This window comes from Polyergus mexicanus, unplaced genomic scaffold, assembly GCF_030449975.1.
Source record: "Polyergus mexicanus isolate NDT 795.1 unplaced genomic scaffold, iyPolMexi1.0 SCAF_5, whole genome shotgun sequence".
NCBI lineage: Eukaryota > Metazoa > Arthropoda > Insecta > Hymenoptera > Formicidae > Polyergus > Polyergus mexicanus.
In genome coordinates, this window is record NW_027223325.1 from 11,615,765 (window position 1) to 11,637,929 (window position 22,165).

Here is a 22,165-nt window from a genome sequence, read left to right on the forward strand (position 1 = left end):
AAATTCTACCGTCCATTCTAGCTTGAATTCAGTTGCTGATTTGATTGACCTGTTATAGAGGGCGCGTTCCACTTAACGACCGCAACGCTCACGGTATCATTTTATCCTTGTTGTTCGCCGAATGTTAAACAAAGACAGATGATGCTCGCGAGCATCGCGGTCGTTAAGTGGAACGCGCCCAGAGACACCGACTGATCGCGATTGTTAGCGTCGTTTCTTTTTCTTTCCGCCGAGCGTGTCTTAGGGTGAGCATAACGCGTTCTTATAAAATGTATTTCGTATCTGTTTCGTTCACTCCTCATCGTTTATCGTTTAGCTAAAACGTTATTTCGCGCACGCTCGAAAGTTTATGCTATTTTATACCTGAATTTGATATCTGAACCGTTTTGCGTTTTACCACATGTTTCTCACAGTATTTCCATTCTATGTTACAGACCTGTCTGCCGAATTACACTAACAGAGTTGCAAACTACTGCTAAATATGGTAAATAAATAAGTATTTGCCGTATTACTTGACTACGTTTTACTAGGTTTTCTTTTTGGACACGTATAAAAATTTATACTTGATGTATGGTTCATTGAAATATTAAATCTGTGATAAGATAACCTCAAAGCAAGTTTTTTTGATCGTTACTTTCGTATTAGACTGTACGTTGAAGATTAAAGATTGGAATTTTTTATTTATCTGAACAAAAGGAACTAACATTTCTTATCTTGATCGATTTAATTTTAATATTTAATATATAGTCTATAAATATGGGCTTTAGTTAAATGACTGAACGAAAGAATAATGTGAATAATTTTTCTTTTTATCTTTAGCCACGAGAAATCAAAGAGATCAAGGACTTTCTTCTGAAAGCCAGGAGGAAAGATGCAAAGTGTAAATATATCTTTATTAATTCATATATATATATATATCTTCTTTTCATTCTTGTATGGTGTAATTGATTTGTTGTTTTCCTTTCAGCTGTGAAAATTAAGAAAAATGCTGATAATGTCAAGTTTAAAGTTCGCTGCTCCAGATTTTTATACACTCTTGTCATTACCGATAAGGAGAAGGCTGAAAAGCTGAAGCAATCCTTACCACCAGGTATAACAAATTCTATAAGAGAAAGATTGCCAATTGTATTTTTTAGTTGAAATTGTGTTCACGATATAATAGTACCTCCCAACGTTTCCTTTGTCATATTCTTATATATATTTATTACAAAATCATTTAATTTTTGTGAATAATTCAAGCTATTTTCTCAAGCTTAGTTGCAATAATTATAATATAATTAAAATATTTCTAGGTTTACAAGTAAAGGAAGTAAAGAGGAGCGAACGTGTATAAAATGAATAATTAAACTATCTTCTTAAACACTAGCATTTTCTTTAATTTCCTTATAGCTATCAATCCTGCCCCTCTATCCGTCAATAGTTTCAAAAATTTTTGAAAAATATATCGTGGAGAATATTGTATTACAATTACATGTCATCAAAATTTTAAACAAATATTCAATGGGGGAAAAGACTTAATCGGCAAAACAATTCATTTTATCTCAGATCTACAAATATATACATCTATTTGCGTATATGATAAACTTACCAAGATTGCCGACTATATTTTGTAATTGAAATTATTTGCAATGTAATATTGCCTCATGCTTCTTTTCTAACATCTTATGCTTATTGTAATATATATTTATTCAAAAAGATTTAATTTTTTGAAATAATAATTAAGATTTCCTCTCAAGAAAGTTATAGTTGCAATCTTTATAAAGACACAATATTGTACATAAAATGTTATTTAAATACAATATCTTTTATATGAAATTTGTCTGCCCATTTTGCAAAAATGTTACAATATTAAAATGTGAGATTGCTGCTTTTGTTGTTCAATTATCTATATGCAATTCATATATAATAAGCGTTCCTGAAGAAAGAAAGTGTAAATAGCATGACGTATATACAGACTGATCCACACATACATCTATCTTATTCATATGACTCTTCACTTCTTCAAAGAGAGGATGTGTATATATCACGTACTGTTATAATCTCTAGTATCATATATAGCAAATTATTCATGTTTTGATATATTTCTTTTGGTTCCTTTCTCTCACAAAACGCTCTTAATTCTCTCTCTTGTAAAACTACAGACTATATGTATAAAGTAAATTCTTTGAATAAAATACAGATATTGGGACCACGACGTTTTTTATTCATCGCATTCATGATAAGTTGTCCTGCAAAAAAAAAATATAGATCTTTATTTCTAATACAATGCAATTAAAGAAACTAATTTATTGTAGCCATGACAATTGATTTAAAGTAGTTTCTTACATATAATGAGCACAGAATATAAGTACCTTTGCTTATCTTTATTACGTTTTGATAATCTCCTGCCGTGGTCGCATGTCGACAAAGTGTATCGTTTGGTATGCACCCGATTTGCCCTGAGTTCGCGCATTTCCTGAGTCTTCGCTTTTTCCACCTTCTGCATAAATTTAGCGATGAGTTCCGAACAATTCAGATTCTTCTCGGGCTCCCATGTATCGTCAGCAGGACTGAACCCTTTCCATCTGATTAAAAATTCTTTCATGCCATTTTTTTTAAAACGTACCTCGATTATTTTTTCTACCTCAAATTCCTTCAAAGTTTCTTTATCATCTTTATTGTTTTGCTCGTCTAGAAAATGATTTATATATACATATAAATAGAATTATTTTTATAATGAATATTTTAAGATAAAATGATTAATGACAAGAGTGACATACCATTCTCATTTTGTTTTTTCAGAGACCCTTTCGACTTTTTCGATTTGTCTGTTTTCGTCGATCCAGTTTTTGGCGATTTTGTCTCCTGTTCCTCTTCTTTAGCTAAAAACTTTTCTATTAATTGAGGGCAATTCAGATCCTTCTCGTTTTCCCAAGTATCACCAGATTCTCCATAACCCTTCCATCGTACCAAAAACTGTCGGTTCCCTTTATTAGCACGAACTTCGAGAAGTTTTTCTACCTGAAAGAAAAAAATATTTGTATTAGCTTCATATTTTCCAGATTTTTTAAACAAAGATAAAAGAAGCATATATTTACAGCGTCTACAGTTATTTGCAAAACATTGTTGATTATTAATTATTTATGGTAAACTATTTTGAATATAAAGAGTGTCTCTCCCAAAATTCTCAAATCAAAATATAACAGGAAAGTTTACAGAAAAATAAATAATAAAGTCTGCAACTATTTATTTCAAGTAGCTTTTTTGAAATATAATCAAAATATATATTTTTATTTTTAATTTTTCTTTACTTTCTAGTTCTATTTGTATTTGCGAATGAAAGTGTTACATATATAATCATGTTCATATAATCTTATTTTCATTCATAATTTTTCATTCTATATATTAAGTAATGAAACTTTACATTATCATATAATTGATGTATAAAATGCCAACAAATAATAAAACAATATAACGAATTAGATTAACAGTAATAACTCGCTTGAATACATCATAATACATTTCAAACAGAATTCCTATTGTTTATGATTAATTATATTTTAATAAATTGTAACTCATGATTGTGCATAGAGTGAAAAAACGAATGAAAGACAGAATGTATATGTGCGTTTTTAAAACAAAACGCTATCTAATCTCCTGCTTCTTTCGACGGCGATGAAACATAATATCAACACACCAATAGTTAAGTAAATATATAATTACAGATGTAAACAAAAATTTCCTATCAATCTATATTGAGAGAGATAACAACAATTCATGCTTGGACTATCTTGATTAATAGTTTAAGCGCCCTGTATGTATAGAAAGCACGATATAATACAATCTTACTATGTAGACAGTTTTATGCATACATAAAATGGCAAATGTAAAGTAATGGAAGAGAGGGATCAAGTTTTAGAAAAGTTTATTTACATTCGAAAAATAACTTTTTGAAAATGAAGAGTCTGGCAGAGTTATTATCTTGTTTTTTCCCATATTGTGATCTACGAATTTTAGGACACCCTATATAATTACAAAATACGGCTGTTACTAAAGCTCGTATCAGACTATGCATTGAAGATTGGATTGAAATTTGACCAATTAGGACAAAGAAATTTTAGTTTCTTTTCTTCTGATTAGTCAAATTCCAATCTTTAATCTCCAATCTTCAGTTTTCAATGCGTAGTCTGATACGGGCTTAAGGGCCGTGGCACATAAAAAAAAATTAAGACGAATTGACCAATCACGATCGAACAGTAAAGCAGCCAGATTAAAACGTAAAGGCCTTCACACACAAAATTCCATAAGGACGTAAGAAAATGGACCAATCCCAATCGAGTATTTGGCTGTCCATAACCCTTCCACTTTTACGGAAAGCCCAATACTTGATTGGGATTAGTCAATTTTCTTATGCTTACGTCTTATGTCCTTACAAAATTTTGTGTGTGATGGCCTCGAGCAACGCTGAAAATTCCATATGGATGAAATTCTTAAGTCTTAAGTTTTTTTTTGTATCACGGCCTTAAAGCGGCGTCTACAATGAGAATTTAAGCCTTAAGCCGTAAGAAATTAACCAGTCATATTCGATTATTCATCTCACATTCAACTGTCATCGATCAATTCCTTACAGCTTAAGGCTTAAGATGTGAAGATTCAAGATTGAAATTTAATCAATCAGAACAAAGAAACTTTAGTCCCTTTTGTTCTGATACGGGCTTTACTACACCTATTGTAAACATCGCTTAACTGCACGTATATCGTGCATTTTTTTCGCGCCATGATGTTTACTGCGTAGAAAAAAAAGAGCAGAACCATAGACTTATAATCCACATATGTAAATACAATGTATTAATAATATGTTAATAAAGCCTAACCGAAATCAGTGTTTGCCAATTCATCTTATATCAGGTATTATCCCTATTATGGAAAAAAAAAAGTTTGAAAAAATACATTGTAAATAATTTTCTTAAAAACAATTTTTCTTTTTTTAGTACTAATTGATTTGTCTCATTAATCTGTACATACAAGTATTACGGTAAGATTATCGAAAACTAAATATTTTACGAGATATTTAATTTTTTATATCAAAATATGTCAGATTAAAATATAAAATAACTCAAAAAGTACTTAATAAAAAAATACTTTATTATAGTGTTTTGGAAAGCTCTCGATGTCAGCTACAAGAATACCAAATAAAAAATGGGGCTTTCCATTTAAGATTTTAAAGTTGACTTTACATGACCTTCAAATGATTTTCCAAGGTCAAATCATTGTCACCATCTTATGGTCCCCTTGAAGCCACACAACTTTTGTTCGAAACGTTTTTCTCTTCCGGGCTTGGTTTTTGAGATATTCGACTGGATGGATTAAAATGGACCACCCAGTATATATATATATAGTGTGTACAGACCTCAATAATTTTCAAGTAAACAGACTTCGTAAAAGTTAAACAATATCTAGATACCGGTTACATAACAAATTGAATTATTTAACGATCCTGTTTATTGTAAAGTCGGTCGTTGTTTATTCGTCGCTAATGACCGCGCGTTCAGCAGAAAAAACTGCTTTGCAACCGTTGCAAAATTCTTTAATATGATTGGTTTATACATTTAGATTCGGCAGGAACTAAGGACAACCAATCGTATCAAAAAAATTTACAACAATCGCAAAGCTGCTTTTTCCGCCGAACGCAGCTATTGTATAACGTAACTGGCGTCGATCGGTGGGCGCGAAAGCTCGACGTGTAGAACCTCACCTCGTATTCGATGTCGACATCGGACTTGTCCACCTCGCGGGCCGACGTGGACGCTTTCTGATCCTCTCTCCGTCTACGTTTGTTAGGCGAGGACTTTTGACCGGCGGCGGACTTCTCGCCGTTTTCCCGCTCCTCCGCCTCGGAATCGTCCGTCGCGACGCTGTCGTCCGTGTGCGCCGTCGACTTTTGCACCGGTGCGCCGCGTAGCGAGCGTTTCTTCGAGGCGCCTTTACGCATGGCGGACAAGTTGTTGTTCCTGCCGGCCTGCGTCTCGCCATTACCAGCGTTCTCGGTGGCTGTCCGCGTGCCGCCATTTTCCTCCGACTCGCTCTCGCTCGTAGTCTCGGACTTTCTACGCTTGTTTTTCATGCTAAGCCGACGCATGATATCTCCGTAATATTGTTGATGCGGCGATCCTTCCGCGTGAAGGCGGAAGGGCTCCTCCTTAACAATTCGCGAACACTATGAGCACACGGTAAGCCCCGGGACGCGGTTCTTTCTCCGCGTCTTTTCCCTCCTTTCTCTCTCTCTCTCTCTCTCTCTCTCTCTCTCTCTCACACACTCTTTCTCTGTCTTCCTTCCTCGCACACTCCGTCGATGTTTTCTTTTTCTCTTCCCGCCGCGCTCTAAACCGTTTCAATAGAGTTTACGCTCAGACGAGATTACGCTCTTGTGCACATTCTTGCTTTTATAACTCGCCGCGAGACGCGCTTTCGGTACACGCACACTCCAATGTATTGGTGGAGAGAGTACAGGAGAATATAACGTTATCAGAGATGGAGGGACAAACCTTTCCGCGGGTAGGAGAGTTATCCTCTCTTTCACGCGCATGCGTGAACATGCAATATACCGTATGTAATAATAAGTTCTGGCAACGGCGATCTTTTCGATGTCGATCCAGTGCAATTTCGTCGATTAATCTCAGGTTTAATTATGGGGTCGATAGTCTATAAAAATACAATGTTAATGTTACTTGCCGATATTGATAATTATTTAATATTTTTTTTTAACAGTGTTGCATTTATATCTCGTATACGTTTGTACAGAAGTTCGATTCAAAAGGCTGAAATTTTTTATAAACATTGAAAATTGATCTGTTATATGAAAAATTAGATATCCAATTTTATGAAAAGATAAATGTCTTTTGATGTATTTAAAAATTTACGTGTCTTCTACAAAGTAAACTTCTTCTTAAGAGATGCATTTCTTCGCGAAATATATTAAATTTATACTAATCGATAACTGAACGATATTAAATATTAAATATTCGATAAAATGTCGAACGCTGTGCACTTGTTTTAATTTCAACATTTCGATACTTCTCGGCTCTATTTTGAACAGTAATTATTCATAACAATTTTCTCTCACCTAAATTGTCGGCAACTTCTGTTGTTCGATCTGATTATCGATTGACTTTCTCCCATTCCTTATACTTAGACAAATTCCGTGTAATTTTAGCTACTGCACTCTATCTCTTTTCTCTTTTTTTCCTCGCAAAGCCTGAATATATACTCGTGTAGTTTTGAACGCAAGAAGTGCAAGAGTGTAAAAACGCGTGTACGAGTGTAGGTGAAACGAGCACATTTATTTTGCGACGTATTTTCTCACATACTCGTGAAAGGAATCGAACAATCATTTCGACAAATCGATGAAATAAACGAGAGCTGCTGACAATTTTTGCAGGAAGCGGAATGAAAATTATTGAAAAATGCAATCGATGCCCAAGATTAAATTAAATTTCTACTGTACCTCTAACGACGTCTCCTACCGTTTACTGGCCTCTGCACGAAGCGGCCATATTGACTATGAATATTACCGGAAACAATGGAGTAGTTTGAATACGACATCGATATATTAAGCGATCGATAATATTTCACCGACTTCCATCCAAAATTTTTCGTGCGAATTTTTGCGCGGCTAGGGTAACACGATCAAGTAAACTATCTTCTTTTCTTCTTTCTCACCCGAACTCATAGATGACCTGCAGCGTATCTGTCAAATCTGGAGATAATTTAAAGGATGAGGATTTTTTAAATTAATTTGTGGATTCAAAAGAGCGCCTAATATGCTCTTCTTATATCGATTTAATTCAATTGAAGGATACTGATAACAAAAATCTGACTTTTTTTTTTTTTTTTTTTAGAATTTGGAAAGATAAATTTTAAAATTAAAAAAAATTAATATAATTTAATTTTTTGTCAATGTCGTCAAAGTCTAAATTTTTTAATCGATACAATTAATGATATTAAAAATATATAAATTTCCAGATTTAATTATCAAATTGGATGAAAGCATGATGTTAATACTCTCAAGATCCAGTTCGTCGTTCGTTTCGAAAAATCAAGAAGATATAGCAGAGAATAATCACACAATACACACCAATTTCGCTTGCTTTGTCTTGCCTCGTTGTCCTGACAACGTTGCAAGCTGCGATCGAAACGCTTCTTATCAACGTACTTGTGGAACACTTTTTCCTTTGCTTTTCATCGGCTTCATTTTCATTTTTCTTTTGCCAAACGAATCGGCATGGCCAAATTCGTGAGTACTTATGAGAAGCCTCTACCTCATATCGGCCTGCCGGATTGGTACGCCAAGCAATGGGAGCTGCGACGAAGCGCGGACATTAGACGAATCGAGGCCTGTCAACTACGGAATTCAGGCAAAAGTGTGCGTTCGGAGGGGAACGTGACAACGAAATGGGACACTTATATAAATAATACTCGATTGATGGACAGGTGTGATGCAAATTATTTAACATCATTAGCGTAAACACTATAAAAAAAAATAATCGAATTTTTATCGGTTTTTTTATCTCTACATACACACAATTAATTCTAGTTCTAATAAATATGTTCAAATCGATTTCAATCGATATTTATGAGAAGAAACATAATTTTCCGACGTAATATTTTATTTTGGCAGAGTGACAGAATTATCAAGGTGGAAAGACACGCTGGCAGACTTGTTACAAAAATTATTAATCGAAACACGTATGCTAAGCGATGAGAAGGCCGATACGGAGAAGGAAATTGAAAGCATAGACCATCCCCTACGAATTGTCAGCGAGTGCATTTCGATAAGGGATTGCCGTAGAGGTACCGAGCTCACGTATGACGAGACTGATGTCGAGCTGAAGAAGGAACTCTGCGCGATCGCCAATGTTAAAGAAACGTTGACCAACAGGTGATTATCATACTGATGATGATACAAAAAGTTTCTTATATCTTCGTTTATGTATTGCAGAGCACAGGCCGCGTGGGAAAAGTTAAATCATTTGGAGGACGTGAAATTTAAGCTAAGCTTAGATATAGAGGATAAAAATGAAACTATTAGAATAGACAAGGAAAATCTCGAATTGAGTGAGACTTGTGCAAACATAAGCTACAAGCCGAGAGTGTCAATTACCGAAAAAACGGAGTAAAGTATTACTTTTTCATATATTATATGATTATTATTGCAGCTAATTAGTAATCTAGTATCATATATTTATAGTTCTATTACGTACGAAATTTGGTTGGACCGATGTCAACGTTTAAAAATGTTAGCCGACAAGGAACTGAGTGACGGTTACACTTTTCGCGAAGCTATGCGCGTAATGAAGGAATGCGCGCAGAATGATATCAAAGCTCAACAAGATGCGACGGATTACACTTTGAGAAAGAGGATTTATCAAACACAAAAAGCTAGGAATGAAATGGAATGGCAGAAGCTCAAGGTGTTTATGGTCAATCGTATCTTTTTACCTCGATTTTGGAAGATTTTAATATAAATAGATAGAATAATAGCTAATTTTATAATTTTACGCTAATGAAGTTATTAATTTTTAATTTAAACAGAATAAAAAATTAGAAGAATGAATAATAATCACATAGAAGAAATATTGAAAAAAAGGATATTTTCTCTCATCTGCATTTTTTAATCTAAATAGGTACAGAAGGAAATGGAAATGTTAGGAAAAGAAATAATTGAGTTAGAAAAAGCATTGATGAATAAAACAAAAGTGGTAAAATGCGTCGAAACACGATTAGAAAATCGTGCGTATCGACTTGGCTCAGAACTTTGTACGGATGAAGTTGAATTAGGATTGAAGAATGAAGTTCTGCGATTAAAACAGACTAAGGAGGATTTGATTCAGACTATCGAACATGCAAAGTATGTATTTGTGTCTGATATCATGGTTGATCATTACTGATCGTTCAGCATTCATTTTCCTAAGCGCGATATTAAATTTATCTTTCAGAGCGAGCTACAATAGTTTAGAATCTTTGCTTATACGTATCGACAAGAATTTGGATGATAAACAGCACTCTCTAAACACTGATGTCATGTGTTTAGACACGAGATCAATGCTAAAGACATGGGACAAATCAAGTTTACCTAATGAGACAAACCGTAATATTGTGTTAACACGCATGGAGAAAGAAATTCCGCTAGAACCTTAATTTGCTTGTTTTATCTGCCTGTATTTCACTCCCAGTTTCTTTTTTAAAATACGGTAACTTTGTAGAAAGCTCTATCATACTTAATATTTTTAGATTTTGTAATATTGTCAATTTTTTATCTTTATAAACAGATATTTATAACATACAAAAAAGTGAATGTATTTGATTAAAGTTATATTAAAACAAAGAGGCATTAATTTGAATTCAAGCAGCTGTAAACTAACTACCTGTGATAGAAATAATTTTTGGTTCAGAAATAATACTCGATAAGCTGTACATTTTGTTTCTCTGGCAATCAGCAGATATAAATGTAATATATAACTCGCTGTATATATATATATATTTTTTTCTTTCTTTCTTTTTATAATAAAAATACCTTTTCATGTTACCTTTTCACATTACGTTTTCATCATCTGTTATAAAATTGAAAGATTCCTTGTTGCGTCTCCCTTTGCTGGTTTCTTAGAGACATTTCTGAAACATTCAACATTTGATAAATATAGAATAAATTCGCTTTAGATGCTCACATGATCAATAATTGCTTACTCAAAGAGGAAACGATTAACATTAATGCTTATAAGTTTAAAACGCATGAGCATCCAATACGTGTTCGACTCGTGAACACAAACTAATCTAACTTATTTCGTAAGACGAACAGAATTTAATTCTCGTCAACTATCTCGATTCTTTTCTCGAAGATTATATCTTATGTTAGTACCGCTTCTCCATAAAGTACGTCAACCTCTGAAAATTTTTAGAGAACACTTGGAAAAAAATATTTATTCAAAGAAATTAGTTCTCTCTCTCTCTCTCTCTCTCTCTCTCTCTCTCTCTCACATACAAAATCGAGCACGGTAAAAATACAGTGAATATATCTGTTTTATCGATAATCGAAGCATTTCATTATCGCACGAGGAAAGTTACTGGCTATCGAAATATTAGAGTCCTCATAAAAATACGGCGCGAAGATAACTTGTAAAGTGCTGCCCTCTGAAGAAGAATGAATTTATCTTAAAGTGCGATGAGAACCACAGATGGCACCAGTGTCCCTGAAATTGTGGCGCTCCTGTGGCAATATTTCATACTATTTTGTTACTATTGCCACAAGAACGCCACAAAATAGAGTTTAGTTTTTTGAATTTATATTTTCGTGTGTATCTAGTGCGTAATATATAATCTTTCTTTTAATTTTTACTTTTCTAAAAAGTGCGTTATTCGTGAGTATTTGGAACGAGCGAAAAACAATGCGGAATAATACGTATCATTACAGAGAGATATATCATTGTATATTTAAATTACACAACACACAAATTACAGCGTAAACATTATGGACAGACCGCAAGAAGTCGAGAGTAAGAAGAGGTGCGTACAAATTTGATATGCGCTTTAAAGCGGCGCTCGTCGACTCTATTACTGCATATTTGCAAAAATGAGGTATATTTCGCATTTATATATATATATATATATATAAGATAAGAGTAATCGATAAAAAGTCGATCTCTCTCGACAGTGGGTGGAGGACAAGCTAGGAGCGGATAAACCACTATCAACGACGAGAGAATAAAAGGAGAGGAGAGGGAGACGAGAAAAGGAAGAAGGAAAGACGGAAAGGAGACGAGGTGAATCGGGTGGCAAAATTAAAAAAAAAAAAAAAAAAAAAAAAAACACGTGTCGCGACTGGGACACGAGTGAAGGATTAAACGACGGCGACGACTCGAAGGAATCGATTCGGAAAGATGCGATGACGAGATAGGATAGGCGGATAGACAAAGATATAAATAGATACGTTATAAATATATATATATATATATATATATATATATATATATATATATATATATATTTCGCTTTTTCCGTCTAACGCTCGACTACGCAACTACATAACGATCCGATCGATCGATCATTATTACAACGATTCGCGCGTTGTGTACAAAGCGCCGACTATAGACAGAATTTTTGGCCTCCTGCGCGCGCTCCCGAGGTGAGACATGCTCGTATCGGAACGTAACGGAACGTCCGAGATACGCGAAATCGCTTTTCGCCGACGCCTTTCTCTCTCTATCTCTCTCTTCTTCTATCTCCTTCTATCTAATGCGATGTCTTCGGAGCGCCAGGGACGGATGGTAACTTTCTTGGGGCTTGAAGTTAATAGTCCAAGTTTCTTAACAAGATATTAAAAAGGGGGAAAAAAAACCGAAATAAATATAGGTTTGTTCTTCGTAGAGAAATCTAAACGAGAACGTACACAGACCAGTATAAGATATATACAGACGAGAGTTGATAATTAGACTTTGAAATATATTCATCGGAGATAGTGTGTTTAAAAGATATTTTCTTTTTAAAAAAGAATATATATTTAAAAAGATTGGCGTAAAACGTTCAACAACGATTCCCTCTTGCTGTATAAAAATTTTAGAATAATTTTTGAATTCTTAATCCAGTAGCGGGCGTTGAAAGGATGTATAAAAAAGAAAGGTAACAAAGAAAAAAAGATAATAAAGATATTTTTTTTGAAAGATTATTTCGAGAGACTTTTAGTGATAATCCGACACTCAAAATCTCTCACTCCCTTACGTGAATTCTACGTCCCTGGTTATCGCTATGAGTTCGTCCGTTACAAGCCCTTGCGTTTTCACGCGAAAGTGTTTACGCCTTTCGCGCAAAGCACGATGAATGACGAGCGACGGATGGATCGGCTCGGGCCGATCGGAGCACGCGTGAGAACGAATTATTCCCGGCCCATCGCTCCGCGGTAATATACAGATAATATTACACACTAGCTACACATGGCTATCTCAGATGCGTATCTTCTTTCCTTCATTTCCCCCCCCCCTTTTTTTTTATTTTTTTACACGTATACACAAGCACATACATAGACTACCGCGTGTGTGTAGAATACGTATATATATAAATACATATACTCGCATATAGCACACGGATGCAACATTCGCCCGTACACACATACACGCACGCACGCACGCACACAAACATCGATCGTCTTATCTCTTCAAGATTCTACGCGAATTTGTACATAAGGCATCGCGCACGATATCGTGCCGTTTCTCACATACGGACGTGATAACGACGAGGCGTGATACTCGCTCTTCTATCTATCTATCTATCTGTTTCTGCTATCGAGGAGGCTCGGTAAATATGTATATCGCGGCGAATTTCGCATTAGCGAAACGACTATCAAAACGACGCAGGATGATGCGCGCGAGACGCGGATTAAGCTCGACCGCAAGTAAACGATCGTTTACACGCCAAACAGTGTGTCTCGAAGTCGCGGTCGACTTCGAGATAGCGATACTTTAATCTGGCAAATCATTTCGCTGAGGACTCGAGGATATCGCAAAGCGACGGGTCGTCGTGTAGGAGAAGAATGAGATACATACTTTTGATTAGCGGAAGAAACAACCTCGCGAAAAATATGCGGATAAAGATAGCAGAATTTCTGAATTACGTATGATCCAAGTTAAAACGTTATTATCTGTAAATGTAAATATATTTTTTCTCTTTCTCTCACTTTTTTTTTTGCTTCAAAAAAGTTTTTAGCCCTTTTCATAGGCGCGACTCTCGACACGCACAGAAAGAGATGAAGAAAGGTAATTGAAGATGCGCGGAGTTACGTTGTTCGAGCGATTCGATCGAAAAAAATTTTGCACAAACATCGAGACGAAATAATGTTTCGAAATAAATACGGTTTCGACGTAAAAAGGATCGTTAGAATGCGAAATGTTTTTATTTTTATTTTGCGAGAGCACGCGGCTTCGCTTTTCCAGTCGCGCACGACTCGACTCGGCTCGGCTCCGGGCTTTTTCGTCGACGCTACACTTACACGTATAGATCGTATAATGCTCTCTCATTCTCGGATTGTGAGTGAGCATATAGCGCTATGAGGAAATATATCCTCGCGATCGCCACCCACACCGAGGATGTGTTTCGTCATAATCGGTTAACTGAAGAGTTACGAACGTAAACCGAAGCAATCGGAGTCGAGAGATAGCCCCGATCGATGCTCCGTCGATGTATGTATGTATATTGTAATATATTGCGAATCGGGACCGAGACGAGATCGGGACCCGAAGCCGGAATCGTATCGCAAGAGCGAGAATTCGATTGCACATAAACGAACGTGATTAAACGATCGTATAAGAATCAGTTTTAAAATAATCACTGAGCCTGTATAATCCTTCAAAGGGGGGATTACGAACGGAAAATGAAATTCGCGCGTGATAACAATGTAAACACATGCAATTGCTGTTAGCGATATAATGCCATGGATATCGTTCTGTTTTTAGAAATAAGAGAATAATAATTGAAAAATAGTTTTTACTCTTCGTGTAATATCTACGCATTTCTCGCGAATCGCTCGACGTTCTCCGACTGACGGATTCGAATCGAAAGCTCCGCGCCTCCGAAAGCCCGAATGGCGAAAAACCGCGCGGCGCGCGTCCAACGCGGATAGTCGAGAACGAACGGGAAGCAAGCAAAGAAAAGAGCTCGTCTCTCTCCTTCTCTCTTTTTGCCTCTCGCTCTTTTGCTCTTCACTTGGTGTGCTGCTTCGGGAGGTGCCGCTTCATGTGCAGCGCGAGATGATCGCTTCTGGCGAACGAGCGCTCGCAGACCGCGCATTTAAAGGGCTTAGCCCCGGTGTGCTTGCGGTAATGCCGCGTCAATTCGTCGCTCCTGGCGAATCGCCACTCGCATTCCGGCCATTGACACTGATACGGTTTCTCGCCTGAAACAATCAAGAAGACAAATAATGAATAAAAACAACACATAACAGTTCCATATACATTTGAGTATTTTATTAAGTTAGTTAGAATCACACTGTACAATTTCTGTAAATTACAAGTATAAGAATCAAGAAACAAAGTGTTTTTCGAGATATCTGATTTGAAAACTTTCATCAAGTAAATAATCTCTAAATTTTTTTTATCATTTCTTCTCAACGTTATATTATTCTGTCCTCTCTTTCTAAAATTCTCTTTCACAGTTCAAGATATATATATATACAATATCTTTAATAAAATATTCTTTGCATTCACAGAATTATAACGGACGGAGGATTCTTTTTTCTGAAAAGAGGGTAAATATCGTACCGAGATATACATATCAAGAATCGAGCGGGCTGCTTCGAGAGAGACCGGCGACCTATTAGAGAACAAAGCGTTCGCTCTTTGCGAAGATAGAGCTACGGGATGCTGTATAAGATACCCCCGTCGCGCGCGCGCGCGCGCGCGCGTCCGCCTCTCTCAGCTGCAAGAGATGCAGCACGGTGTGACCTTTAACTGTACCTGCATGCCGCAACACGCTCACCTGTATTCTAGCGCAATCGCGGCGGCCGGTCCGCGAGCGAACGAACGAGCGAGCGATCGGTCGAATGCAACCGATCTGCTAATGCGAGCCAACATGCCTGCATTCCGCTTAGCTTCGCTGATTATCGGAGAACGCGCCTTGCTTATTGTATTATCTTTACGAGCGACAGGATTAAGAGGCTCATCCGTGCGATTGATACTAAAGATATGACGGCAAACATTTAGGCTATCAGAGCCAGAATGGAATAAATTTACAATCTGTATATAAGCTTGTGATTCATCCTATATATATATATTTATATATAAAGTAAAGGAGAAAAAACTTTGTTTAGAATCAAATCATCTTTGTATTATTGAGCCTATAATTTGCAAAGTTCATGTACAACTTTGTGTTAAGGGAAATTAATAAACAAATTAGCGAGTAGCTAAATACATATAACGTATTTGAGATTCTAATTCTCAAGATCGTAAGATCCGCTTCTTTAGACTTAGACGATTGACCTTTTTGAAATGCATAATTACATCTATCATCAGTAATTTATATCTATCCATCTATCTCGTCTCTAGGAGCTATTCGCAAATTCGATCGCGACGAAAGGTCTCCTCGCGACGCGACGTGTAAGAAGCGAGCGAGTAAAGGCGATCGAGGCGGAGGATCGACGGGGATCAGAAGAAGAGACGGGGAGGGCCGGAAGGGCGAGCATATATACATGAGAGGAGAAGAAAGAACTCGATAGCTGAGAGATACACCCACGCATCCTCCTAGCCCGTTCCCCGTCTCCTCCAACCCCCCCACCCCCCTCCTCCATCTCCCTCGCACGCGCTATAAGGAGACGACCCTAACCGGTCCTCGGCCGCAGCAGCCGCCCTGCGCCGAGAGTTGCATTCAGCGCTGGCAGACTCGCGCCGCGCCACGCGACGCACAGCCCAAGGAAACGGTACTACTACCACACACGAACGCCCGCCATTTACGGTATCGCGCGTTCACGTGAGAATTCCTCTCCCGCGAATCTTCAACGACGAGAAAACGTACGTACTCCCCGGCGAAATTTCGTTCCGAGATCGTAGGGCTTATCCTTACTCGACACCACGTTTAGGCTGTCGAGTTATTTTCACGGAAACGAAGATATTTTATACAAAAGTATAATGCTTATTATATACTATATTTTAGAATGTCCTTAAAAACTAATTGAATCTCTAATATTGTAATAATTATATATTTTTTTTTTTGTATCGCAATTTCACCGTGAATCATAGCACTATGATAAAATAATATAACTCTACAACATTATACCCGCACACTTATACAATATATAATACTTGATACAGTATAATGTAGAGAATGCAATTCATTTAGTGGAACGAGGTACGCGGGATAACATTTGAAATTCACCGACAACGTTTACACTTACAATTAGTATGTACGTGCTAAGATTTTTTTTTTTTTTTTTCATGTTCTATGTATAATAATTTCTTTTATTTAAATGAAATTTCTTGAAAATATACCGAAAACGCTACGATTCCTAACGTAACGTAATTTTTGCGAGAGCGCTTTTGAATTCCTCGATTCGCTGTATCATAATATATCGTGATACGTTGCGTTATACGTGTCTGACGCGCACGATGTCTCCCGAGCCGATCAGCCGATCCGGCGACACCTACGGGGCGTCCCCGTTAATTTTGGATCACTTTCACCCGAGAGCCGACTGCTCGCACCGCTTCGAGGAGACAAGTTGCTTTCCAAATACGCTTCCTAGCCGTACTTTGCTCCAGATTTCTTCCATCACCGCGGGCTTTCTCGCGAAACCCGTCTCTTGGCGATTGACGATAACACTTAATTGATTATTTTAACGTCGAAGAGCTTCTAAAAGCAAAAAACACCAAGACAAATTTTAAAAAATCAATTGCTTTGATCGATTATTAAATTATATAAATGGATATTATCTAGATTTATTATGGATTTTATATCATATATTATATATGGATTTTTATATATCTCATATATATATATATATATATATATATATATATATATATATATATATATATATATATGTACAATGTTGTATATATAAAATTATATATACGTATACTGGGCGGCCCATTTTAATCCATCCAGTCGAATATCTCAAAAACCAAGCCCGGAAGAGAAAAATATTTCAGACAAAAGTTGTTTGGTTTCGAGGGGGCCATAAGATGGTACCATTGGTTTGACCTTGAAAAATCATTTGAAGGTCATGTGAAGGTCAACTTTAAAATCTTAAATGGAAACCCCCATTTTTTATTTAGTATTCTTGTAGCTGACATCGAGAGCTTTCCAAAACACTATAATAAAGTATTTTTTCATTAAGTACTTTTTGAGTTATTTTATATTTTAATCTGACATATTTTGATATAAAAAATAAAATATCTCGTAAAATATTCAGTTTTCGATAATCTTACCGTAATACTTTTATGTACAGAATAACGAGATAAATTAATTGGTATAAAAAAATAATTGTTTTTAAGAAAATTATTTACAATGTATCTTTTAAATTTTTTTTTTTTTTTTTTTGGCACTAATTGATTTGTCTTATTATTCTGTACATAAAAGTATTACGGTAAGATTATCGAAAACTAAATATTTTACAAAATATTTTATTTTTTATATCAAAATATGTCAGATTAAAATATAAAATAACTCAAAAAGTACTTAATGAAAAAATACTTTATTATAGTGTTTTGGAAAGCTCTCGATGTCAGCTACAAGAATACTAAATAAAAATTGAGGGTTTCTATTTAGGATTTTAAAGTTGACCTTCACATGACCTTCAAATGACTCTTCAAGGTCAAACCAATGATACCATCTTATGGCCCCCTCGAAACCAAACAACTTTTGTCTGAAACATTTTTCTCTTCCGGGCTTGGTTTTTGAGATATTCGACTGGATGGATTAAAATGAGTCACCCAGTATATATAATTTTATATATATTATATATAACATTATATATATATATATATATACACTATATATATATCGTTACACACACACGTACATCATATGTATAGTAATATAATTTGTATATGTTATAACTTTGATAAATTATCATATTTTAGTTATAAGTCTTTAATTTCTTACAATATAATAATTCGAGTCGTAAACGAATTAATAACACGAAGTCGACCGCTCGTAGCACGACGCATTCACAGGAGCAACACGGCGAGAGGGTTCATTCACGAGTCGTCCGACCAAGCCGCGCGCGAGAGCCACGTGCCCCCCTCGAGTTCTTCTCCTTCACGTCGGAACGTTGCCCGGTCTCTGCGCGCCTATATCTACGCTCGTATTCAAGATCGCGCGACAAATTGAAATATCCTCGCATAATCTCGCGAATCGATTGATTCTCCGCAGAGAAATCGATCGATGGAGGCCTACAAGTCGCGATGAAAAATGATTCTAATGATGAATTAATTTATATAGTTGATGTCTGATCAAGAGACCACCGATTCAAATATTGAATTGAGCATGACAAGAACGAATTAATCGCAGATGATTAATCTAAATATGAATCTAATAGAACTTTTGTTACAGCTAACGAAATCATTCCTTTTCTCCAGATTAATTTCAGAGCCCGATTAGAGAAAATTCATCAAATACATTATAAAAATAATTTAAAAATAATTTAAGAAAAAAAAAATCAAGATTTTTTTTATGGCAAAGCCTCGCTTAACATTTGCATCGGAGTCGCCGATTTAATTTCTAAATTAAACGATACGTGTCTCTAAATTTTCATCCGACACGTTGCATCGTCACGTACGTGCTGCTCGTTTCGTTCGATCGACTCGTTCGAGGCGATGACACGGGTTTACCGCAAAAACCCGCCGAGCTATCAATTCGAAAGTGGTACATCGCACTTAAGATGCCTCCGGCTTGCATTCCGCGAGACCGCCGCGTAGGCACGTGTGCGGGAAGCATATTTCTCCCTCTCTTTCTCCTCTCCGTCTTTCTTCAGCTGTCTTTCCCTCTCGCGCTTTCGCGTACGTTCCGACGCGTGTGGGAACCCAGTATGCGTGTTCGTCCAGGTAGCAAACACCGGCCCGGTGTTGGTGCCATGGCTTAACGTTCATGTGTTGGCGGAGCTTGGACACGAATAGGATGTGGGTCGGTCGACTAGCTTCGCTCTACCAGCGAAGCGGAGAGTCGCATACCACGAGAGCTTCGTACACGCTTCCCTTACCGCGTTTACATATGATAGAAGCGCCTTTGCGCGACACCGCGGGGAGATGGAAACGAAGAGAGAAAAGAGAGAGAGAGAGAGAGAGAGAGAGAGAGAGAGAGAGAGAGAGAGAGAGAAAGACGCTCAGGACCGCGCCCTGCCCACGCGCGAGCACTGAGCGCTCGACCTCGCGCTTTCGAACTCCTCGTGTCGTCTCGCTACGTCTAAATGAGCTACATACCTAATTACCCGGATAATACACGAAGGCCTCTCCCCTTAATTTTAGCGCCCGCTCACCGCTCGTGTTAGCAACAAACGTGTACGTGATACAGTACGTATTTCACTCACCCGTGTGTATCCGCTGATGAGCCTTCAAGTGCGAGCTCTTCGTGTAGACCTTTGTACAACCTACAAGAGGGAGTTGTTAATTTAAGTTTGCTCAAAATCAAAAACTCAAACATCTATAAAACGATTAATGGAGTTTAATCTCCTTAATTTGATTTTTTTTTTTTTTAATCTGTACATTATCGAATACTATTATATAAGATGTTATCAAAATACTATCGTACGAGATCTCTTTTTTTTTAATTTGTACGCGCTTACCTACGAAATCGCAATGGTGAACTCGGCGCTTCTCCAGCTCCGGGTTATTCCGCCTGTTGAACTTGGACGACATCGACGATGACTGGATCCTGTGGGCTGGATTCAGGATCGGGCCAGGCTGGGGATACGGGGGTGGCGGCGTTCGCCTTGGTGGACCGATGGGCGAGCCGGGATCGGAGATCGGTGGCGTCAGCGGTGAAATATACATCAGCCTCGTCATCGAGCCATAGAGCGGCGACGTCGCGTTGCCACTCGCCTGATGATGACTCGTCGTCGACGAGTCACCGTTACCGTTGTTACTATTATTGTTGTTACCATTGTTGTTATTGGCGTTGCTACCGTTATTGCCGCCGTTCCCGCTCGCCCCATTACCATTAACGGTTCCGCTATTGTTGTTATTATTGTTATTGCTGTTATTGTTGTTGTTGGGAAAGTTCTTGAAGAGCGCGGTCGTCGTCGTCGTCGTCAAGCAGTGGTATCAACGCAGAGTACTATGCTGAACACTGGCGGGATTCGGAAAGGGATTCTGCGCGGGATTCGGTCCCTCGAGAAGGTGCAAGGTCGGCGGGGGCGGTAACGGCTCCGTCTTGATCTCCACCGGAGACAGGACCGGCGGCGACGTCACATCGTCCGTCTCAAGTTTCACGTGGGACTGCGAGCCCAGCATGTCCGCGTTCTCCGGGTCCAGCTTCTGGATACTCGACGTAATGTCCTCCCAGAGCGGCGGCCTGAGGAACACGTCGTCATCTTGACCGGCGGCCGTCGGTTGACCCCTGGAGGAGACGAAGCTGGTCTGCGGTGGCCGGCAAACCGTCGTAGGACCGCCGACCTCGAAGAAATCCTCCATGTGCACCGACGACGGCTCCCGCGCGTCCCTCGCGTCCGATTCATCCTCGTCCAGCCTCTGCAGACGATCGAGATCCTGCCTGCACAGCAAGGTGTCCAGGTCCGACGTCTGCTGGGATTAGAAAAGAACAATTCTTCGTGTATATAATTTTTCAAATATATTTAATTTTTTAATAAAAATATTTCTTCCATATAAATTTATTCAATATATATAATAATTTGATTATTAGAGTATATAGGTGAAAAGGTAAATAAATAAATAATTCGATGATTAAAAATAAAATTACTTTACACGATAATGAATGTGTGTGTGTGTGCCGATGCGGTTAAAACTCCCTCGACCGTCCCGAAGCCGCGTTAAGGTTGTAAAGGGCGCGTATACCGAGAGAAAAGGGACCGAGAGAGGACGAAAGAATGACTTGCCGTATGGTGATACGCGCGGTATGGCGAAGGTCCCCGCCGCGGGTCGGGCCCCGTTAACATGCGCGCACAACCGCCGTCTCGCCCTACGACGTCCAGCACGCGTGAGGAGGTGCGACGGAACGCGGGGATGATGCTGGCGATGCCGCGTCATCCTCGCATGATTTGTACACGAGCATCGCCGCCCTCGCGCGCCCGATGCTACACCGCTCGCTGTCTCTCTCTCTCTCTCTCTCTCTCTCTCTCTCTCTCTCTCTCTTTCTCGCTCCTTCCTCCCCTTTATTTCCTCTTCTTCGCGCTCTCTTGTCGAAAGACGACGAATACCACCTCGGTACAGCATAGATGTTCGCTGCATATATAACATTGAAACTATGCATGCAGGAAACCCTGGGATCTCGACGACATCGTCGACGACGACGACGACGGCGTTGATGTTGTATTCGTGTCGTCGAGTATCCAAGGCGAATCTTTAATCTTTACGATTTTACATCTTCGTACAGAGTCGAGTCGAAAAAGATAAAATCTTTTATTCGAAAAAAAAAAAAAAATACACGCGTATGTTCCTTTTATCACGCTGGAAAATTTTTTCAAATATAAAATGCTTTG

General features: G+C 37.8%; 4 protein-coding genes and 1 long non-coding RNA gene across 6 annotated transcripts in view; 3 read left to right on the forward strand and 2 right to left on the reverse strand.

Moving 5' to 3' along the window:
* The first annotated feature begins 171 nt into the window (after positions 1-171).
* Rpl38 (ribosomal protein L38) lies at positions 172-1,365 on the forward strand. The gene is made up of 5 exons (XM_070295303.1): positions 172-245; positions 435-484; positions 820-880; positions 968-1,090; positions 1,293-1,365. Exons 2-5 carry the CDS (start codon positions 482-484, stop codon positions 1,331-1,333), a joined length of 228 nt encoding a protein of 75 aa, XP_070151404.1. The 5' UTR covers positions 172-245; positions 435-481; the 3' UTR covers positions 1,334-1,365.
* Positions 1,353-10,812, reverse strand: LOC138932955 (chromobox protein homolog 5). Of its 2 annotated transcripts, XM_070295299.1 has the most exons (8): positions 10,723-10,812; positions 10,566-10,650; positions 8,114-8,338; positions 7,484-7,735; positions 5,735-6,681; positions 2,760-3,000; positions 2,352-2,670; positions 1,353-2,228 (listed from the first exon to the last, which is right to left on the reverse strand). In XM_070295299.1, exons 5-8 carry the CDS (start codon positions 6,116-6,118, stop codon positions 2,201-2,203), a joined length of 972 nt encoding a protein of 323 aa, XP_070151400.1. In that variant the 5' UTR covers positions 6,119-6,681; positions 7,484-7,735; positions 8,114-8,338; positions 10,566-10,650; positions 10,723-10,812; the 3' UTR covers positions 1,353-2,200. The 2 variants fall into 2 exon arrangements, with proteins under 2 accessions (XP_070151400.1, XP_070151401.1); XM_070295300.1 differs by lacking the exons at positions 7,484-7,735; positions 8,114-8,338; positions 10,566-10,650; positions 10,723-10,812 and adding an exon at positions 7,103-7,222.
* On the forward strand, positions 8,142-10,491 carry LOC138932954 (tektin-B1). Its single transcript, XM_070295298.1, has 6 exons — positions 8,142-8,469; positions 8,657-8,917; positions 8,978-9,151; positions 9,227-9,449; positions 9,663-9,886; positions 9,975-10,491. Exons 1-6 carry the CDS (start codon positions 8,261-8,263, stop codon positions 10,174-10,176), a joined length of 1,293 nt encoding a protein of 430 aa, XP_070151399.1. The 5' UTR covers positions 8,142-8,260; the 3' UTR covers positions 10,177-10,491.
* A 506-nt stretch (positions 10,813-11,318) lies between the features above and the next one.
* LOC138933206 (uncharacterized) lies at positions 11,319-15,413 on the forward strand. The gene is made up of 3 exons (XR_011446936.1): positions 11,319-11,610; positions 11,687-11,795; positions 15,230-15,413. It is a non-coding gene; the product is annotated as an uncharacterized lncRNA (long non-coding RNA).
* LOC138933205 (dendritic arbor reduction protein 1) overlaps positions 11,439-22,165 on the reverse strand; it is a 43,943-nt gene continuing 33,216 nt past the window's right edge. Inside the window, 3 exon segments of the mRNA XM_070295771.1 lie at positions 11,439-14,917; positions 20,039-20,098; positions 20,294-21,251. Coding sequence (XP_070151872.1) covers positions 14,724-14,917; positions 20,039-20,098; positions 20,294-21,251 — 1,212 coding nt within the window. The 3' untranslated portion in view covers positions 11,439-14,723.